At 37.4% G+C, this 19,725-nt stretch overlaps 1 protein-coding gene across 4 annotated transcripts in view; it reads left to right on the forward strand.

The window, feature by feature from the left end:
• Window positions 1–19,725, forward strand: part of TRDN (triadin) — a 106,157-nt gene that overhangs the window by 68,372 nt on the left and 18,060 nt on the right. For all 4 annotated transcript variants that reach the window (XM_061378421.1, XM_061378418.1, XM_061378419.1 and 1 more), the window contains 5 exons: window positions 8,067–8,126; window positions 9,497–9,556; window positions 12,680–12,739; window positions 14,113–14,307; window positions 19,626–19,685. In XM_061378421.1, coding sequence (XP_061234405.1) covers window positions 8,067–8,126; window positions 9,497–9,556; window positions 12,680–12,739; window positions 14,113–14,307; window positions 19,626–19,685 — 435 coding nt within the window. The remainder of the gene's footprint in view (window positions 1–8,066; window positions 8,127–9,496; window positions 9,557–12,679; window positions 12,740–14,112; window positions 14,308–19,625; window positions 19,686–19,725) is intronic.

Below are 19,725 nucleotides of genomic sequence, written 5' to 3' on the forward strand. Positions count from 1 at the left end.
TGTTGGAGTGAGGGAGGGAAAAAGACAATGTGATGACTAAATGTTACCTGTGACAACCGTACATTAAGTCCCAGTGACTATAGAACAGATACTTGTTTGCCTATGAATTAACACTAATCTCTCTCTTTTGCTGCAGAAAGTATCTCTGAATTTAGCCTGATTTGACAAACATATTCCAGGCCCTCCAGAACTGTATCATTTGCTATGCACAGCACATATTTGTCCCTCCTGCCTCTATTAAGTGGTCAATAGAGTAGTACTGATAATCATAGAATCATAGAACAATTGAATGGTTGGGTTGGAAAGACCTTAAGATTATCTATTTCCAACCCCATGACATGGACAGGGACACCTCACACTACACCATGTCACCGAAGGCTCTGTCCAACCTGGCCTTGAACACTGCCAGGGATTGGAGCATTTACCACTTCTTTGGAGAGATTTTAAAGATCACAAAATAAAGCTGTCTTTATTTTGGCACATGGATAAATTACGAGTTTATAAAGATAAGTATAATCTGACCCCATAATTTAATTTGTTATAACTGTAAGACAGGTATTTGAGACAGCTAAAAAGATAAATAGACCTGGACCATGCAAATCCACAGTATACTAGAAATACATGTAAACTGACAAAATTAGCAAATTAAATGGTATATTCATGTTTGACACAAGGCTGCATAATTTCTGGAGGTATGGCTACAGAGATACGTGTTAACTTCGAACTGGTTAACATGGTACAGATAGCAATGTAGCTGTAGTGATTAAGATACAGCTGTCAAGTATTTTTTTAGCTGTATGGGTTTGCAACAGCCTAGGATGGAGCCAGTGCTGTGGGAAATTTGACTACCAACAATAGCTGTTAAACCTAAATCTCATTTCAGATGGATGTAACATTTTTTGACTGCTACAATTAAATCTAATTTTAAATTATATAAACATGTAACTCATGAGACCTTATCTCACTCTTATATAGGCATTTACATTCATCATTGCAGGGCTAAATCCAGCACAGGGTTAGGCACTGCAGTAAGCAGAGTGTGCATGCCTAGTGCTAGCGGTTGAGGACCTGGGCAGTCAGAGGCAAGCTTCTTCCACCTCCTCAGGTAATTGAGGTGATTTAGAATGAGTGCAGGTGCTTTCATAGTCCATTAATTGCTGTGATTTTCTTAGATTATTGTTTTGGACCTGGGAGTGTGTGCCCCTTTGCTTTTTCTTTTTTTTTTTTTTTTTTTTTTTGAGTATTCAAGAAGAATTAACTTATAGTATCTAAGGTTACTTCTAAGGTTACTTTACTTCCCAATAAAAGCATCGACATAGAGATTTAATGGTCTCTGACTAATGCACTCGAACTTCATTGTATTAGTTCATTTATCTTAACTTTCTGAGTGTTGCTGTGTAAACGAGCGCTTAGTGAGTTAGTTGGAGCAAGCAGTCTCTGCTTTGTGCATATCATGCTCATCACCTACTTTTATACTAAGCATCAGACTTCAGACTTACTCAGCTGGAAACTCTTTTTAGTTCCCTTAGGTGAAAAATTAGTGCCCCCTTCTTACATCTCTTCTTTTTGCACTTGTTCATTTTTGTGGTGAGGAACGTCTCTATCTCAAAAACTTTAATGAAGAAAAAACTAAATTATATCCTCCTTCACTGCCTTCCACTCATTGCAAATCAAATATACTATCAGATGACTGAAATTCAGAAAAACGTGTCACATATATGCTACTTCTTGTTTCTAATTTTATGTGAAGTAGATAACAATATTCCGATACAATTAAGTTTGGAACACGTGATAAATTACCTTCTGTTATAGAATCACAGAATCATAGAATAGTTAGAGTTGGAAAGGACCTTAAGATCATCTAGTTCCAATCCCCCTGCCATGGGCAGGGACACCTCACACTAAACCATGCCATCCAAGGCTTCGTCCAACCCCTCCTTGAACACTGCCAAGGATGGAGCATTCACAGCTTCCCTGGGCAACCCATTCCAGTGCCTCACCACCCTAACAGGAAAGAATTTCCTCCTTATATCTAATCTAAACTTCCCCTGTTTAAGTTTTAATCCATTACCCCTTGTTCTGTCACTACAGTCCCTAATGAAGAGTCCCTAATGAAGAGTCCCTCCAGCATCCCTATAGGCCCCCTTCAGATACTGGAAGGCTGCTATGAGGTCTCCATGCAGCCTTCTCTTCCTCAGGTTGAACAGGCCCAACTTTCTCAGCCTATATTCATACAGGAGGTACTCCAGACCCCTGATCATCCTCGGGAAGCTTATCTAGACTTGTTCCAACAGTTCCATGTCCTTTTTATGTTGAGGACACCAGAACTGCACACAATACTCCAGGTGAGGTCTCACAAGAGACGAGTAGAGGGGCAGGATCACCTCCTTCGACCTGCTGGTCACGCTCCTTTTGATGCAGCCCAGGATACGGTTGGCTTTCTGGGCTGCAAGCACACACTGAAGCCGCCTCATGTTCATTTTCTCATCAACTCCTATTTTAGATTATTTATAAATATGCCACACCCTGGTCACTGAGAATGAAATTTTTCATGCTCACATTTTTGCTTCAAGCTGAATTTTCATTCAAAGTAATATAAAAATGTTTCAGTGATTTTCAAAATCTATGGTGTGAAAATCATTTTGGGGAGTTTTATTTTTTTTAAAGCTAATAACAATTCAGTCAGAGCTTATAATTTTTCATTATTTGCAAGGAAGTCCAAGAAAGATTGTTTAAGTTGTGGGAAAGATTTAGCTTACACAATTGTCGTAACAATAGTTTTAGTTACTCACTTTTTTTTTAATAAATCCAGCATCCTATTATAAAATGAAAATAAGTGATTTTTATTTACAAAGTGTATCATAAAGCAAATCGAATGGTTGAAGTTGAATGAATGGTTTCAGTACCAGCATTTTTCATCTGATGAGTGCTTCACTTAGCAGCCTTAAAAATATTTTTATGTGCTTTGTCCTTGTTTTTTTTATATGCAAAAGAAAATCTTATTAACTCTGATTTGCTTCATGCAAGCATGGGAATATGGCCAGCCTGATTTACTTACAAAACCTAATCCTTTCACCTAAGTGCTGCAGGCTTGAAAAAGGACATGTATTAAATCCTTTACAAAGAAATGGATATCCACATGTCTAAATCTGGTAAAGGTCTGCAGACAATGAAGTATTATCTATGACAGATATTTGAGGACTACATATGAAGCTAAACATGAAAACGTTTGGGGACGCGGGGGGGGGAAGCAGAGTTGAAATGCAAAAAGAAACATCCTATTTAAGCTTGCCAGATCAAAAGTTACAGGAGTTTGGTGGCCCTTCTGCACTGTGATGTCAAAAATGTGCAGTCATCATAGCCCTGAAAAATGAGCCTTCTAATTTTTGGCAGCATCTGCCCTTCCCAGGTAAGTTTCTACACAAATGCCATAGCTTTGACAGCATCCATAAGAGGTAATGGCAAACATTACAATCTGGGCTTAGCAAACTCCGAGACTACGGGATATCAACATAAAGAATAGGGCTCTTGAACTAGCCAAGATGGCCTTCAGCCTATCATAGGGAAAAGAAAAATAGCTTATGCTTAACGCCAGCCTGGTCTTTGCTTATCCACATTCCAGGCTCCATGCCCAGATACATCAAGTTGCTTTTATTTCTCAAGACAGAGTCAAGGAGTCCCTTCTCCATGTTTCTAACTTGGAGTTCACACAAATTCCCTTCTCTTTATCCCCTTATACCATTTTGATAACTTGAAGGAACTTTAATTAGATGTTTCTGTCCACTTTAAGGTCTGCTGACACTCAATTCAGTTAGTGTCCTTCAAGGCTCATTTTTGTTTGTTGTTTTTTTGTGGTTTGGTTTTGTTTTGTTTTATGTTTTGTTTGTGTTTTTTTTTCTAAAGCGCAAAATAGGGAAATGTCATGGAGAAACTAGAATAAATTTAAAAACAAAGCAAAACAAAACACAAAACCCCACAAGTCTCCCTTATACAAGTAAGATGTTCTGTGGCTGAAAGCAAGCTTTCTGATTGCCAGTCCATTCTACATAGCTCAGCTATGGGTTTTGGCATAGACTACAAGGGCTTTTGTCTGAGGTGCAGAAGCTCAAGTTTCACTGCCATCGACCATCACAGAGCTATTGTTTGCAAAACTGTGCTATTTTCAGATCCAAAACTGACAACACGCTAGCTCGAAGTGTTTTGTACAAAGCTAGCACCTTCTAATACAAATGTAAGATGTAAAAGCATGCTGCAGTTTCTGCAGAAATGCTCAGTCTAGGTTCTGCGTGAGATAGGCAGAGGGGAGATGCCTTTCCCTTGGTAAGTTGCTAGATATCCCAAAGCAATTGAATGAATTACATCCTCTAATTCATTCAGTAATACATTGCCGGTGCTGCTGCTTTCTTCACAGCCTGTTTTTTTTACTGTAAATTGGCTGTCCATATTCCTTAAAGGCCTTGAAAAATCTCACTCCAATCTCTTTCCACTGTATTGCTAATTGTTATCAACAATAATTTACCTGGTATAACTGGAAATGAATTTGGATAATGCGAACACATGCAAGACATAATGAAATTACTGAATGTTTGTACTGTTATTTCTTAAAGACATGGACCTATTTTCTAATGAGGACATATTTAACCAACAAAAAACTGCTTACACTTCTGTGAAATGACATTTGCTTCAAAGCTGGTGAGATGAATGTATGCAAAACCATTACTGTGCTTGTGTATAAAGCTCACAGTTGTCTTCTAATTGAAGGTATATTTTCTGTGATTTACTTGTTGACAGAAACTTGAACATTACAAAGAAAATATTTTGCCCCTGAAATTACAATATGGTAGCCTTTTAGTAGTAGAGGTTGACATGGGAAGTTTTTGTCATCTAAATCATTAGGATGTGGAGCATAGTCTTGTCCAAAAATGGACTGAAAGTTGGGTGGGAAATAGTTCCTAAGGATTCATGTTCACCTGTTTCTAGTCAGACATGTAGCTTGTTGTGGTTTGAACAGCTTCTCTTTCTGAGGTTATGCTCTGATTAAAAGAGATGTGGTTTTTTAATCCATTTTAAGTAAGAGCTAAAAATAAAAGAAAATAACAGCATGGAAAGCTTTTTTTTTTTTTTTTAAGAATAGAAACCTGTGCTCTCAAAGACTGAAAATAATTCCCTCTGTCAGAAATCTTAGAGTTAGGGTGCTTGTATAGTGAGACCAAAAGAGATCTCAGAGGATATTTCTCTTGGACCTGGAATTAAATATTGACATCAAGGAGGTCTATACATTATCTAGTACTTGCGACTCAAAGCTAAGATCCATTATTTGAATTTACAAATATTTTTCCTCAATCACCTTAGTGAAATAAGCGTACATAATTCCTCCAGATTACAGATTTATTATGTGATTTTTTTTATATATATCTCTAGTAATTCAGGGAGACAAACCTGAGAAACCAGAAAAAACTGAGAGGAAGGAACCCCTGAAGGGTATGTATTAAGTATGTTCTTTGTCTTTTTGCCAGTGGTTCAAAACAATGTATTGACTTTTAGACCCTTCTTGTAAAACCAATTACGTTTAAGGATGGAGGAGGTGTGAAAGCCAGCTGGAAGGAGAAAGTATTTTAAAATCACTTTGAATTCATTGCTGAGCAAAAGCCTAAAATTATATTCAGAGATTTATGAATAAGTTTTTACTGTATTATTAACTTATGTAAAAGATGCCCAGAGCATAAATAAGTATCTTTTTTATTCTTCTTGAATAAATCCAAGCATAATATTCATCTTTGGGAATACTTCTAAGCAAAATGTAGTGAGCAAATTGTAACATACAGGGCATGGTCCCTGGAGGTATTCTGCTCCAGAGACCTGCCTTTGAAAAAAAATATTTCTCCAGACTCATTTCAGAGATGATTTAATAATTTGCTGTTAATGTATGCCAGCAACAAATTACAGGTCCACCTATTATAGGAGTCAGAATCAGATACTGCTTCCTCTCCACCCACAAGTAATGAGTTAGCTCTGGGCTCCAAAGGCCACCATCTAGTTTGCCTCTTGTAAGAGATATTTTGGCAAAATGGCATTTGTTGAAATACGCCTACTTGTCAAAACACTTTAAGCCTTCTGAGAACATCTCATTTACATAAAAATGTGATTAATGAAGTCTCAAGCTGAAGGAAGAAACCCATTCTGGAAGAATGAATAGACCAATGGTCATAGTAAATCACCCAAAAAAGAGAAGACCCAATCTCCAGCAGTGGCTGATTTATTTCAGACCAAGAACAAAAGTCTCACAACCCAAGTGAACATACACCTTCCCAAAATTTGTGCTTGACTAGGCTTTCCTAATGGTCTTTGACTGGAGATCCCCTTTTTATATAAATAATTCAAAATACATTGAGCTAGCAAGATGGACTCTAAGGGTTAATGGCAGGCCCATAAGTTCAAGCTTGTGTTAGAATGAATATTTATTACTAGAAATAGAATGGTGGCAACATGAGAATTTTTTTCTGAGATTTGGAAAAATAACAGAACAATAATGTCCTCTCTTAAATCATAAATGTGTCATTAAGAATTTTCTGTTATTTTATGGAAAATTTGGGAAACTCTTCAATTTGATTTGGTAGGAGAATGATATTTAATGTTTTTAAAATCTAATAAATAATAAATGAAAGCCAATCTCAGATAGCCAATGAAGAAGAATATTATTATACTGCCTTAACTTGTCATAATTCCTACTAATTTTCTGTGTTTTAAGTGAATGTATTAGTTTTGTTTAGTGAACTATCACTACAATTGCTACTAAACCAGTACTGCATATAGAGATTCTCTGTATTTACAGTACTAAGAAACATTGCTTTCACACTGTACTTTGTATTTTAAAACTATGACTATGGATACATGTTTTTTAAGGCCCATTTCATTGTAGTGTGACTGGGAGACTCCAAAGTTTCACTGCAACCCTGTACCTTAACAGCTTATTTTCCACTTTATATACATTTGCTTTTCAAGACTCAGGTAATGGAGAGTAAGTAACATACTATTCTAATTTCTAATCAGCTTCTATGATGAAGTTTAGGAAAGTTATCTAATGACACAAAGAAGAATTAAAAGTGTCTCAGTCACAAGTGACTCAGCCAGCTATGTCAGGAGCTCATTCTTATACATCACTATATTTCTAAAAAAAAATATGAAAGCCTGGACATTTCCTACCCTTCTTCTTTTGCTTCAATTAGATATGGAATTCACTGTAGTGTAAAAGAACTTCCTTACTTTCTCTTTTTTGCAAAGGGAGTTTTACCAAACTTGGATGCAATCTGCAGGAGTAAAAGTTAAAGCTAGCTTGCAGTTTCACAGCTCATTTTTCTGAATTGTTCTAAAATCTGCATGCTTATTTCCCATTGTCTGGAAAATTATTATGTAAAATCCTAAGAAAAATGAGTGGAAAATGTTATTTGAATAACTGGGTAGCATAATACATTTTCCACTGTTTTAATGTTAGTTTTTACATTGCACAAACTGGGCATCTAATTATGGCTCTGATATTATCATTGCCAGGGCCTGATCTCAGCTAGTGTCCATTACTAGCTATCCATATCTATTAGTGGTTATCCAATTCAAGCCAGCTGGCAAGTGACAGATGTGTCATGTGTGCATGTGATGATCTTTTGCTCCAGCACTGATTCCAGGGTTCTTACATGCCTCTGCCTGACAGTATGGGGAGGCCCGGGTGGTGTCCTCATCCTAGTGCAGGCAGCAGCATTTAGTGTGAGCTCTGCTTTAGTCCTTGACAGTTTTCTGAAAATCTCTCTCCAGGATTGGATGGACAATTGCAAGTGATGATATTACTGTATTAAACAGTTAAGGCATGTTACGATGACTTGGATGGTAATCAGTAACTTGCTATCCAGAACTGTCTGATCACACCAGTGTAGTATCATGTGTAGTTATGCACTTGACAGCTCAAGAGTAAAGTAGTCTGCTGTTTTGTCTCCTAAGGCTTATCTTGGTAGAATTATTTTTAAGGTTTTCCACAGGATTTTTTAACATATATGAACACATTTCTTCTTTCCTAGTGACACATAAAGACAAACTGGAAAGACAAGACAAACCTGAAAAAAAGGAAAAGCATGCAGGTAATGATTTAATGACAGAATTTATTTTACATTTTGAGGTACACCAGAACTAATTCTCTACTCAATTTTCATTTATGTATCTCCTTGACTGGAAAAAATGTTATAGAACTTTATTAATTAAATTCATACATCATGTAAAGGTCTTCAGACATATAGGCTGAGTAACATTTTCTATTCTATCTGTGTGTATGTTGGTTTTTTGTCTGAGGAAAGGAGATAATCTCACAGTAATCTCTGAGTATTTCCAACACTCACAGTAATTATGGTTGCTAAAAGAGTATAGTCATCATGGAAAAAATACCTGACAACCTGTAAACAAAAGTAACAAGGCAGGCCATGTGAAAAAATAACATTTAAATATAATACTGAATAGGGCGGTTGCATAAGTATTGAATAAGGCAGGACTAAGTCTTTAGACAGTTACTTAAAATAAATTGGTATCTGGCCCTGCTTTATCTTCCACAACTTTTACTTTCTTTTGAAGCACCAACCCAAGGCTGAAGAATATAGTAATGCTCATACATACATTTTATTTGTTCTTAGTATAAACTCACATGCCGGGGTGAAATAGGCAGCTGAGTGCTTTTACATGCCTGGTCCCCATAGGCTACCTCAGGAGATACAATCTCATACAAAAATCATTTCTGCACAGACATGGACAAGTTATTTTGTAAACATCAGTCACAAAAAATGGGAAATCAGGGCCCATATAGGAGAATATTCTAGACTACCACAGCTCAGTGATTACTGCACAGCTCAGGTGCATTCTGAAACCTGAGCTAGAAATCTAGTAGCTACAGTGTATTTTATTTCAATTTGTAAAGTGGAAATTAAAAGCAAACAAAAAGCCCCAAAAAGCATTAGTTATAATGCCACTGCAATTATATCTGTAATTAATTATAGTGTTTAATCATTCATAGCTAAGAAAACAGTTGTTATGAGGAGTTTAGAAAATCCTTCAGAAATGAGCGGAAGTCATAAACAAGAAAGCTCAAAAATAACAATAAACCAAAATAAACAATAAATGACAGTGTAAACAAAACCAACAACAACAAAAGAAAGAGTAAACAACATCAGTAAGCTTGACTCTTCTTGACTAACTTCTGTCATGGGACTACAATCGTGGCAGAAAAGCCATTCCTCTCCCAGCTGATGGTAGAAACCTCAGGGATCATAGACAAGCTTTTGAAAGTTCAAATCACGTGTTGTGGCATCAACAGCAGGCAGTAGCAGCAGCTGAATCAATATTTCTGGTTCTTTGTATGGATAGCTGTGGTGCCTAGCCGTGTTTCTTGATCTCACTTTTCTCTCTTGAAAAGTAACGTTTCTGTCTTTTAATAACCATTAATGTTGTTATTATATATTTCTAGCTATTCAGAGAGAGAAACCTGAAAAGCCAGAAAAACATGAAAAGAAAGCACCTTCTAAAGGTAATGGAAATTTTTATTACATTTTGTAAAATTTATAGATTTTCAGTACTTACATAGTTAGGGAAAGCATGGAGATGAGTATTTAAAGTATAAAGCTTTTCTAGCTCAAGTTGTGCATTTTTTTGTGTGCTCTGATGTTTGCTTGACTAGGTCTTCATCAATCCCTGAGTAAACTCTTGCTCAGCGTATGCTTCTTGCTTAGTTCTCTTGTTTTGATGCAGAGAGATAATTATGAATCATTCTTGTGCAGCTAAAGAAATAAGCCTATGACTATAATATTTGCATTTCTTGATGTCTTTTACTCCACAATGGGATTCAGTAATTTACTTGCAAAGAAGGCTTTCTCTTGTGTATCAGTTTTCAATCTGGTGCAGACCTAATGCAGGAGTGTTTACTGTCTCTCAGCCTGGATCTTCTATCACATCCAAAAATAGATTTTCATTTTCCTGCATTTATTTTTTTGCAATAACATTTTCATTTCAGTACATGATTTGTATTGTCCTCCATGGCTTTGGTTAAGATTTACATATCTAGTAATTATCATATATATTCTAAAGCAATATCATGTGCGAGATGTGATTTTCAGCATTCTTTTGACTGATAATACCATCTTTAACCATGATTTGGACAGGGGGATTTAAAAAGCCAACCAGCTTGCCCTGTTTTGCCATTTTTTAAAGCTAACTTTTTTATTGTTTGGCATTTGAACGGATTTGCTCTGCAGTGTTTTTTTTATTGTGCATTGTTTTTCAGAAGCCAGGTATTTCTATAATGAATTTAGGTTTCAGTCATTGTCTCTTCTTACTTTTACTCAGCTAAGTCTTGAAAAAAAATATCTTGCAATACATCTTGGTATCAACCTGTTATGGCGTTTAGATTAATCTCATGATGATGGGATGCATGGATTTATTAACTTTAACTTGAAACTGCTCAGACAATATAGATTCAAATGAACAAATCAGTCTTTATTGGAGCTGACCTTACTCTTGAAGACAAATGTAAAACACAAGATAAGAGGGAAGAAAGAGATTACAGAAAATTACAGAAAAGTAGAATGAACACTTAAAGCCTCAAAAAACTTTGAAAGGTAGCCACTGTACAGTCTCTTTTAAGAGGATATTTGGTCATTTTTCTACTTTCAGTGTCTAACTTGAAAGTGTACGATTCTCTTTTAATAAAGTGAAATCACATTGTAGTTATCCAGAGAAAATAAATGCCCATAGTGTCTGTGTAGATTTGAAAAGCAAATAACTTCCAAGAGTCACTGAGATATTCCTAATGAGCAGCCAGTCTGCTTGCCCATTTATCTTCTGCTAGCTAACCAAATAATCACTTAGAGCTTTAATGTGTTTAATAACAGCCATAATTCTAGTCACTGGCTGGAAAATTTTTTGAAGAATTTGGCCATTTTGTAGCTAAGTAGATTTGCTGCTGTGGTGTGATATACAGACCTGCTACACTCTCTTGAGTGTTTCCATGCCATGCAAGTCCCTATGGGTAGACTCAGTGCACTAGGGCAGTCATTCCCCCAGTGCTTCCAAAGGCACGTTTCTGCTGGCAGTGTGCTGCTGAGCTATATTTATTCCCAAGCTCACTCCATTTTGTCTGGGGTCTGCTCTAAACTGGATCAGCTACCATGGATGTTGAGGGCCTATTTCAACCACTTTGCAGTTGATAAAAGATCAGGATGCTCATGTCCAGGCCAACTTCAGGGAACAGGATTACTGAAAATCTGGTAGTTACTCCCCCCACAGTCACTCTGTATTCAGTGAAAAGACAGGGTACTTCTTCAGCCCCTGTTAAATGCTGCAGAAAGCATCTGTGATACTAATGCTATTTAAACACACCATCTAAGCAACAGCTATCTGTTGTGGTTTAACCCCAGTTGGCAACTCAGCCACGCAGCCGCTCACCCACTCCTCCCCTGTCCTCCCCCCAGCTCCTGGAGGGATGGGGAGGAGAGTCAGAAGAATGTAACTCCCATGGGTTGAGATAAGAACAGTCCAGTAACTAAGGTACGACACAGAACCATTACTGCTACCACCAAAAATAATAATGATAAGGGAAATAACAACAAAAGAGTATACAACCACTCACCATCCGCTGACTGATACCCAGCCTGAGCAGTGATCTCACCCTTCTGGGTAACTGCCCCCAGTTTATATAGTGAGCATGACGTACTGTGGCATAGAATACCTCTTTGGTTAGTTTGGGTCAGGTGTCCTGTCTCTGCTTCCTCCCAGCTTCCCCTCCTCCCTGGCAGAGCATGAGGCTCAGAAAGTCCTTGGTTGGAGTAAACACTACTGAGCAGCAACTAAAAACATCAGTGTTATCAGAGCTGTTCCCAGGCTGAAAGTCAAAAACACAGCACTGCACCAGCTACTAAGAACGAGAAAAATGACTGCTGCTGCTGAACCCAAAAAGAAAAGAAAAACTATTTTAAATATCAATCATGGCTTATACAGGCAGCTATTCCAGGCTGGAATTCAGAGAGGATGTTGCTGCTATGTAGTTATCTCTTGAAAGAAGGGTAATTAACTCTCAAGGCTGTTTTGTTCCAGCTATGTGTCTGGATAGCAACCAAGACAGGAAAGACAGGAGTCTCTGCACAAAATGTTGACAGCCTTTCTGGGACATAGCAGTGTGTGTTTACACAGTGTATCCTGTGCAGACATGAACCCACTCGAGCTGGGTTCTGAAGTGAGCACCAGGATTGTGGTGGTGTTTGTATGATAGTGAGCCCAAGCTAAGTAGATCACCTTTTGGCAAGACAAATGCAGCCACACAGCTTCCTGTTGGCTGGAGCACAAAAACATCAAGCCCATGGCTGCTCAGAGCTTGAGCTGAGCAAATCTGTGTCATCTAGAATGTGCAGTGTAAACATTCCCTACACAGCTTCAGATCTCTGTGACCAACTTATCTTCTGGTTAGTGAGTCTCAACAGATATTTTGTAGGTTTTTACCTCAGTGTGTGAACCTGAGAAAAGGAAGCAAGGATTTTGCAAAGCAAAAAAGAGGAATTATGAAGAAATGTGAAAATTCCCATGATTTTGTTATGTTTTGCAATATTTTCTTATTCTTTGTGATTTTTTTTCCCTAATGAACAATTGTACTCATTTCTAGTAATTCAAAGAGACAAACTTGAAAGACATGAAAAGGCTGAAAAGAAACCTCCTCCCAAAGGTATTTATTTATTTATTTTTACTACATTTTTAACCAGAATTTACATTAAAACCAATAAGCTTTCTTTTACTGGAGCAGAGAATATAATACGTGTGAAAAATCAGCTAAATAATACTATAATGAAATTTAAATATAATTTGAAATAAAATGTCTCTATAATGTTCTGGAGTTAGTTCTGTGCATGATCCTTCTAAAATCTCTTAAAATTTCAAAGATGAGAATTAAAGGTGTTAAACATTTCCTGGAAAAAGAAGTAGGCCTGTCTGTAAGTGATCTGATATGTACATTTTCACTGTAACTTGTTAAGCAAATTCTTTCTTCATTAGCCATCAATTCTTAGTCATGCTACTGTTTTGTTTGAAGTAGGAATGCCCTCATGTAAATATCTGTATTCTGGTTTAGAATAGGTAGAACTATTCATTTTACATATTGATAAAATTGCTCTAGTCAACCCAGTGGCTTTTGTAAGGCTAGAGCCCTACCAAAGACAGATTTTGAGGCATACAGGTTTTGCTTATGTAGTTAAAGCTATGAAGAAAACAGGATTGTGAACATCATGCTTAAAAGATTAGTTTAAACCATATTCAGTGGCATTTTAAACTACTATTGGATGTTCCACTGAAGTAAACTAGAAGCATATATATTGTCAACATCCATGTCTCAGATGAGAAAAAGCTTCTGATAGAGGTGAGCAGAAGGAATACTCCTGGTCTCACCAACCTCTATGTAGCTTCAGACACTGGTAAATAGTAATTTAGTAATTCTCCTTGGAAGCTTTCCACTCTGCTACAAGGTGCAATATGAATTGGATTGCCTCAGAATAGTCTTTCAGCCTGGGGAACTGGTGTAGAAACTCAAGAACTCAAGATTTCTTCAGCAGAAAAGTAGAATCAGTGCATAAAAGTGACCCTTATAAACAGCCACACTTTAAATCAACTACTTTTAGAGCTTACAGCTGTTAGCTCTGATCTCTGAAGTCTAAAGTTACTCAGATTTAGCCTGGAAGTACCTTCTGTATCTTTTTTTCCTCAGTGAACCACATTTGCCTCCCTAGTTTATACTATGAAAGTTATCTGAAAGTCATTAGAAACATTTTATATATTTTACCATAGCCTACTGTATTTAGTATCAGTCAAATACTTGCTACAGGACCAAAGACAATAAAATGCTTGCATCTCATATTTCTGTCTAATAAGTCTGCCTGGTTTTGGGGGGTTATACTTTTCATCAGATCTATTAATACTGAATAAGTACTTAGTAGAGAAAGCACAAAATAAAATAAGTGGTATTGGATATTACTGGTGTGGGGAGGGAGGAAGTCTGGGAAGGTGAGGAAAGAATGACACTGAAAGCTCTTTCTTTTTCATCTGCAGAGGAGAAGAAAGTAAAGAGCACTAAAGTGGAATCAAAAGTTAAAAAGGACTTGAAGGATGGAAAAGCAGAAGCAAAGATGGCTGAGAAAGTCAAGCAGGCAGACACTAAAACAACAGAAGTTGGGCTAATAAAGGCCAAACCGAAGGTTAAGGAGGAGAAAGCTCTTCAGACTGTAACTAAATCTGAAAAGAAAGGTAAAAAAACCCAGGAGGAAACAGATGAAGATCTTAAAAAGGTAGTAGGGAAGAAGCAGAGAGAATGGAGCTAAAGCTGTCAAGGACCAAAGTCCACCCATGAAAAACAAAAATGCAGTATAAATAAATCCCAGATGAATCTTACACTACTAGGAGGAGACTGTCGAGAATAAAATAAGTTTAATCTATACCCAGAATGTTCTAACTGTTTATCATGGCTAAAGATTTATTTTAGTTTAAATCCTTCTTTACCAAGGACCAATTTCTCCTCAGATAGTCTTCATGGATTTGTCAGTAACATTTATGTAGTGTATTTCTAGCAGAGTTATTTTGGAAAATATAGACTGCCCAATGACCTGCTGAGAATTTTGTTTTGTTTCTACATCTGCATATGTTTACCATAGCAATAAAGTAGCAACAGAGGAAAGTAAATGTAATTGATTTATGTGAGGCATTGTCACGTTGTCAGGTAATGTATGACAAAGTGATACACCTGCCTGATGTAACTGGATGTGAATGGCTTCCAAATTTCTCTTGAAAAGGAAAGACATGCCATTACCCTGGTGAAAGGTAGAAATTAAGTGATAAAACAAAGAATCAACATGGATCAAGGTCATAGATGTTAACTATATGCTCCTCTTTGTCAGAGCCAGGCTGGGTTCTTCCTGAGTAGTTCCTGATTTCCTGTGGCACTTCCATGGCTTTAGGTACAATTTTGTACCAATGAAGGAATCAGGACCTGGCTCTCTGTATGAGCTGTTACACTGCAAGCACAGGATTATTCTGAGATCAATAGAGTGAGCTAGGCATTCCATGATGCACCTATTTGATCCTTGCAGGTGATAACCACGAATAAATTGTTATGCCTGAACACCAAAGCAGCCATCCCTTCCTGGATATCTGAATCTGCCTTGGCAGATTCTCTCAGAATTTCATAAACATCAGCTCTGGACACGTTGGGAGTTGCCTAAATTATACATTTCTAGAAATCTGAGAGATGCCCCCTTTCTGGCATGCATAGTGTGCTAAACTAGTAATTTTTTTGTGTGTGTTCTAGTGAATTTGGAGGTTTACTTCAAATACTGGAGCCTTTGAGGCATAGAATCAAAGCAACATTTTTCATGCTGATTCCTGTGACCAAGTTGAAAATTCATAAAATTGTTGAGCCCCTTTGTGAAGTACAAATCTCTTCCAGTTTTTGTTTCCTCTGACAGGGTTTCAGTGCTCAGTGGGATCCACTCCATACTGTTCAGGATAAGGTTCTCAAAAAGCACTGGTGTGCAGATGAGGCAATTTACTCCCTGACAGCAAAATTTTTTATGCAAGTTGGGGTTCAAGGTTACAGACAGCAACAGAGAATGGGTGGTGTTATTTTGCTTATTGGTTTTGTTATGTTTGGGTTTTGTTGTTTTGGTTTTTTTGTGGGATTGCCGCTCTATCTGATGAATATTCGCAAAATTATCCATCTTAACATCAAACATTAACAGACCACTTTGTATGCCTGCTTTAGAGTGTGACTCCAGTGACTGTGCAATGAACCCTGGCAGGTGGACTGGAGGAAGGAAGGAGCCTCTTCAACTGCCCTTATCACTAGAGATAGGGCTACACACTTCCAATGAAAGCTGCTTTTTCTACTTTTGTCCTTCCTTTTCCCACTGTTGCCCAGCTGGATACTCTCAGTTCTATATTTCAGTCCCACTGTGACCCAAGGTGAACATAATTTTGAAGTCAATACAATTTTGCCAAGATTCTGTGAACCTGCAATCCTTACTTCTTGTTCAGGGGACTGATTCTGCCAGCTTTCCTGCAGCAAGGTAAAAAATACAATAGTAGTCACAGAAGAGCTGTTATGATTTCCCTCCTGTATCACGATTCCCTACTCAAATTAAAATTAAAAAAGATAGGTCATCCCCCAGGGTAAATCAAACGGGGTCTACTAACAGAAATATCTATAACTGTATTTATCAATAAGATTCTAGTCACAAACTTTGATGTGATTTATTAACACTCAGATGAATATTTGTGCCACTATTATAGAGTTATAAGGTGACAGCTATAGTATTAAATTTTGTTTTAAACAAGGCAGTTTAAATTAAAATGAATTTTTAGCCATGAAGATGCATTTGGAAAATCGTATTCATTTAAAATTCTTTAGGTTTCGGTCTTTGCTTATTGACGGAATTCATGTGAACTTCAATGAGATGTTGTAGTGCACCTTATTATATCATATACTGTAGAAATGCTGTTTTTGTTGTTCAGGGTTTAACATCCTGTCCTTTTTTTATAAAAACAAACAAACAAAAAAAAACCCCAAACAAACACATGAGACCACCAAAGCACAAAACAAACAACCAAACAAAAAACCCCAACCAAAAAAAACCCCAACCAAAAAAAACCCCAACCAAACTCAGACACCACACTCTATTTTAACCCTGGTCTGTATTAGTATGTTTAAGAAATGGGCTATTTCAATATTTCAAGGTTGTTAGGAGACCTCATAGCAACCTTACAGTATCTGAAGGAGGCCTACAAAGATTCTGGAAAGGGACTCTTCATCAGTGACTGTAGTGATAGGACAAGGATAATGGGTTTAAACTTAAACAGAGGAAGTTCAGGCATGACCAGCAGGTCAAAGGAGGTGATCCTGCCCCTCTACTCTGCTCTCGTGAGACCTCACTTGGAGTATTGTTTGCAGTTCTGGTGTCCTCAACATAAAAAGGACATGGAACTGTGGGAACAAGCCCAGAGGAGGGCCACGAGGATGATCAGGGGACTGGAGCACCTCCTATACAAAGACAGGCTGAGAAAAGTGGGGCTGTTCAGCCTGGAGAAGAGAAGGCTGCATTGAGACCTCATGAAGGGGGGCTGCAGAGGTTTCGAAGGGGGACTGGACTCTTCCTTTGGGACTGTAGTGATAGGACAAGGGGTAATAGGTTTAAACTTAAAAAAGGGAAATTTAGATTAGGTATAAGGAGGAAGTATATACTGTGGGCATGGTGAGGAACTGGAACAGGCTGCCCAAAGAAGCAGTAAATGTTCCATCCCTGGCAGTCTTCAAGGCCAGGCTGGACAGAGCCTTGAGAAACAGTTTAGTGTGAGGCATCCCTGCCCATGGCAGAGGAGTTGGAAATACATGATCTTAAGGCCCTTTCCAACCCTAAACATTCTGTGATTCTATAATCACTGAAATGGCATGAGCCGTTAGACCTTCTGTCTATGTCACAACCTAAATAGAGCCACCATAGGCTTGTGCTCTGTCCTGTGATTGCCTATACATTTTATGTCCCCTGACACTGTTTTGCCCCATGCCATACAGCAGTCTTTTATACAAGCCCCCAAAACGGTCCAAGGTCTCTTCCCAATGGACAGCATAGATAAAGGCAGATGGTTTTGACAAAGAGGGGTAAGGAAAAGTCAGCTTTGTAGGGAAGAATTGTGTCTTGCCATTTGCTCATTGGGCTAAAGTATATGAATTGGTCCATTTTATTTATTAACACTTGCTGAGGCCCTATTTGTAAGCTCACTGAAGTCATTGCAAACACTGCAGTGGCTTTAGACGGTCTTACTGAGAGTGTAGATTTGTACATACTTATTTTCTTACACATATGCTACTACTTTTTTTCAGAAAATTAGCACATGGACTTAGTACAGATATTGCAGCCAAATTCTTTAGAATTCCATTCCTTAAGGATGGAATCCAAAGCTTGAAGCAGCCAGAATGGTAAATTTGAATTCCTAAATACAAAAGTAGAAACTCTTATGAATAGTTATAAAATGTTTTAAAAGCAGTGTTTAGAGCCACAATCCTCTGTATCTCTTGAAGGTTTGCCATGGATTCTACAACACTGATTAGTATCATTCATGCCATCTCAGTTAGAGGAAATCACTGCATGGGCTCCTATCAACTAGTAGAAACAATTGCACATTTGCTGAGCTTGTAAACCTAATTTCTACAACTGTATTGGAAATCCTACTTTGAAAGCTGAAGTCTTACACCCAAGGACTTCTATGTCTGTCAACATTATAAAGCAGCAATGTATAAATTCCTCATCAACTAATACTGATGCTCCTGTGAATTATGTGAGAAAGAAAATAATATGGTGAATCTTCTATACTTGTGAATATCATTTTGCATTTCATTGTGGCTGCTAATCTTTAAATTTTAAATATTAAATTCTGCATAATTTTAAGTTGAAGTGTGCAAAGAGAAGGTAAGAGACTTTGTAGGTGAGCAGGGGAGAGATGAAACAGGAGGTGAAAAAAGGAAGAGATGTAACTTCTGTAGTTTAAGGACTGTGCTAGAACAGTTTAGGATAGACAGATGAATATGTCTAGCTCAAAGACAGTTGGGAACTAATTAGCTAAACAGAGTTGGCATTTAGTCATCAACATTAACTCTCAAAGTTAATGTCCCTTAGAGTCCAGTCAGGCAACATGCCTTTTTTCTAGTCAAATGGGGAATCCAGCAATAATGCAATTCTTCTTCATTCAGTTACAACTGGTAACTTTTCTTCATTATTCTTAATGTTAGAATTTCTTTAAGGTCTTCAACTCTAGCTATTCTACGATTCTATATGTAAGAGAAATCAATAGACATTCGACATATCTGAAATCAGATTTTCATTTAGATACAAAAGCCTTAATTTCTCAACAGTGTAGTTTAAACATACATATATACAGGTTCAATATATACATATATGTTTGTAAAGATTAGTGTTTCGAAAATAATTCTGTAATGAAATGATAAAATTCTGTGGAAAATCTCATTTCTACAGGAGTATAAGTACAAAGAGTTTTCTTTATATCCCCGTTCACTAAATGGATGTATTGATTATATTGTTAAAACACTATTAACAAAACACTGTAATATAAAACTTTAATGAATTTTCCCATAACCTGGCTGCGACTATTTGAAATGGATCTTTAAGGATACAAAAAAGTCTTTGGGACCTGAGGCCAGGCAAGCAGTTTGCACAGCACTTGTGCATGGGATCAGGATGTATGCCAAAGCTGAGGCTGCACACTGCTGGATTATACACTGCATCCTGCCAGCCTCAAAAAAGAGTTGGTAGCTCTGAGGCACTGGTAGCTCCGAAGTTTTTTTACTAGGAGGCTCGAATTAGATCTGGACAATAAATTGTCTCTTCCTGAGCATGTGAATTATTGAAGGCCAGGAAAAAAATACAACAAACAAACGTCTAAGTAAAATTATCCCTGAAATGTGTCTTTGCACTGCTAAGCTTTACCTCACTTTAAATAGAAACAACATTTTAAATGTGCTTTCTTCATTACTCTTCTTTCTCCTTTTGCTCTGTTAGATCAATATGCATTCTGTCGCTATGTGATTGACATGTTTGCGCAAGGGGATTTTTACCCAGGTACTTTCCTACATCATTGAACTCTGCTCTAATATTCTTG

This window comes from Neopsephotus bourkii, unplaced genomic scaffold (genome assembly GCF_033783945.1).
Source record: "Neopsephotus bourkii isolate Nb327-2 ecotype Australia unplaced genomic scaffold, CSIRO-AGI_Nbou_v1 NB_1765, whole genome shotgun sequence".
In the NCBI taxonomy this organism is placed as follows: domain Eukaryota; kingdom Metazoa; phylum Chordata; class Aves; order Psittaciformes; family Psittacidae; genus Neopsephotus; species Neopsephotus bourkii.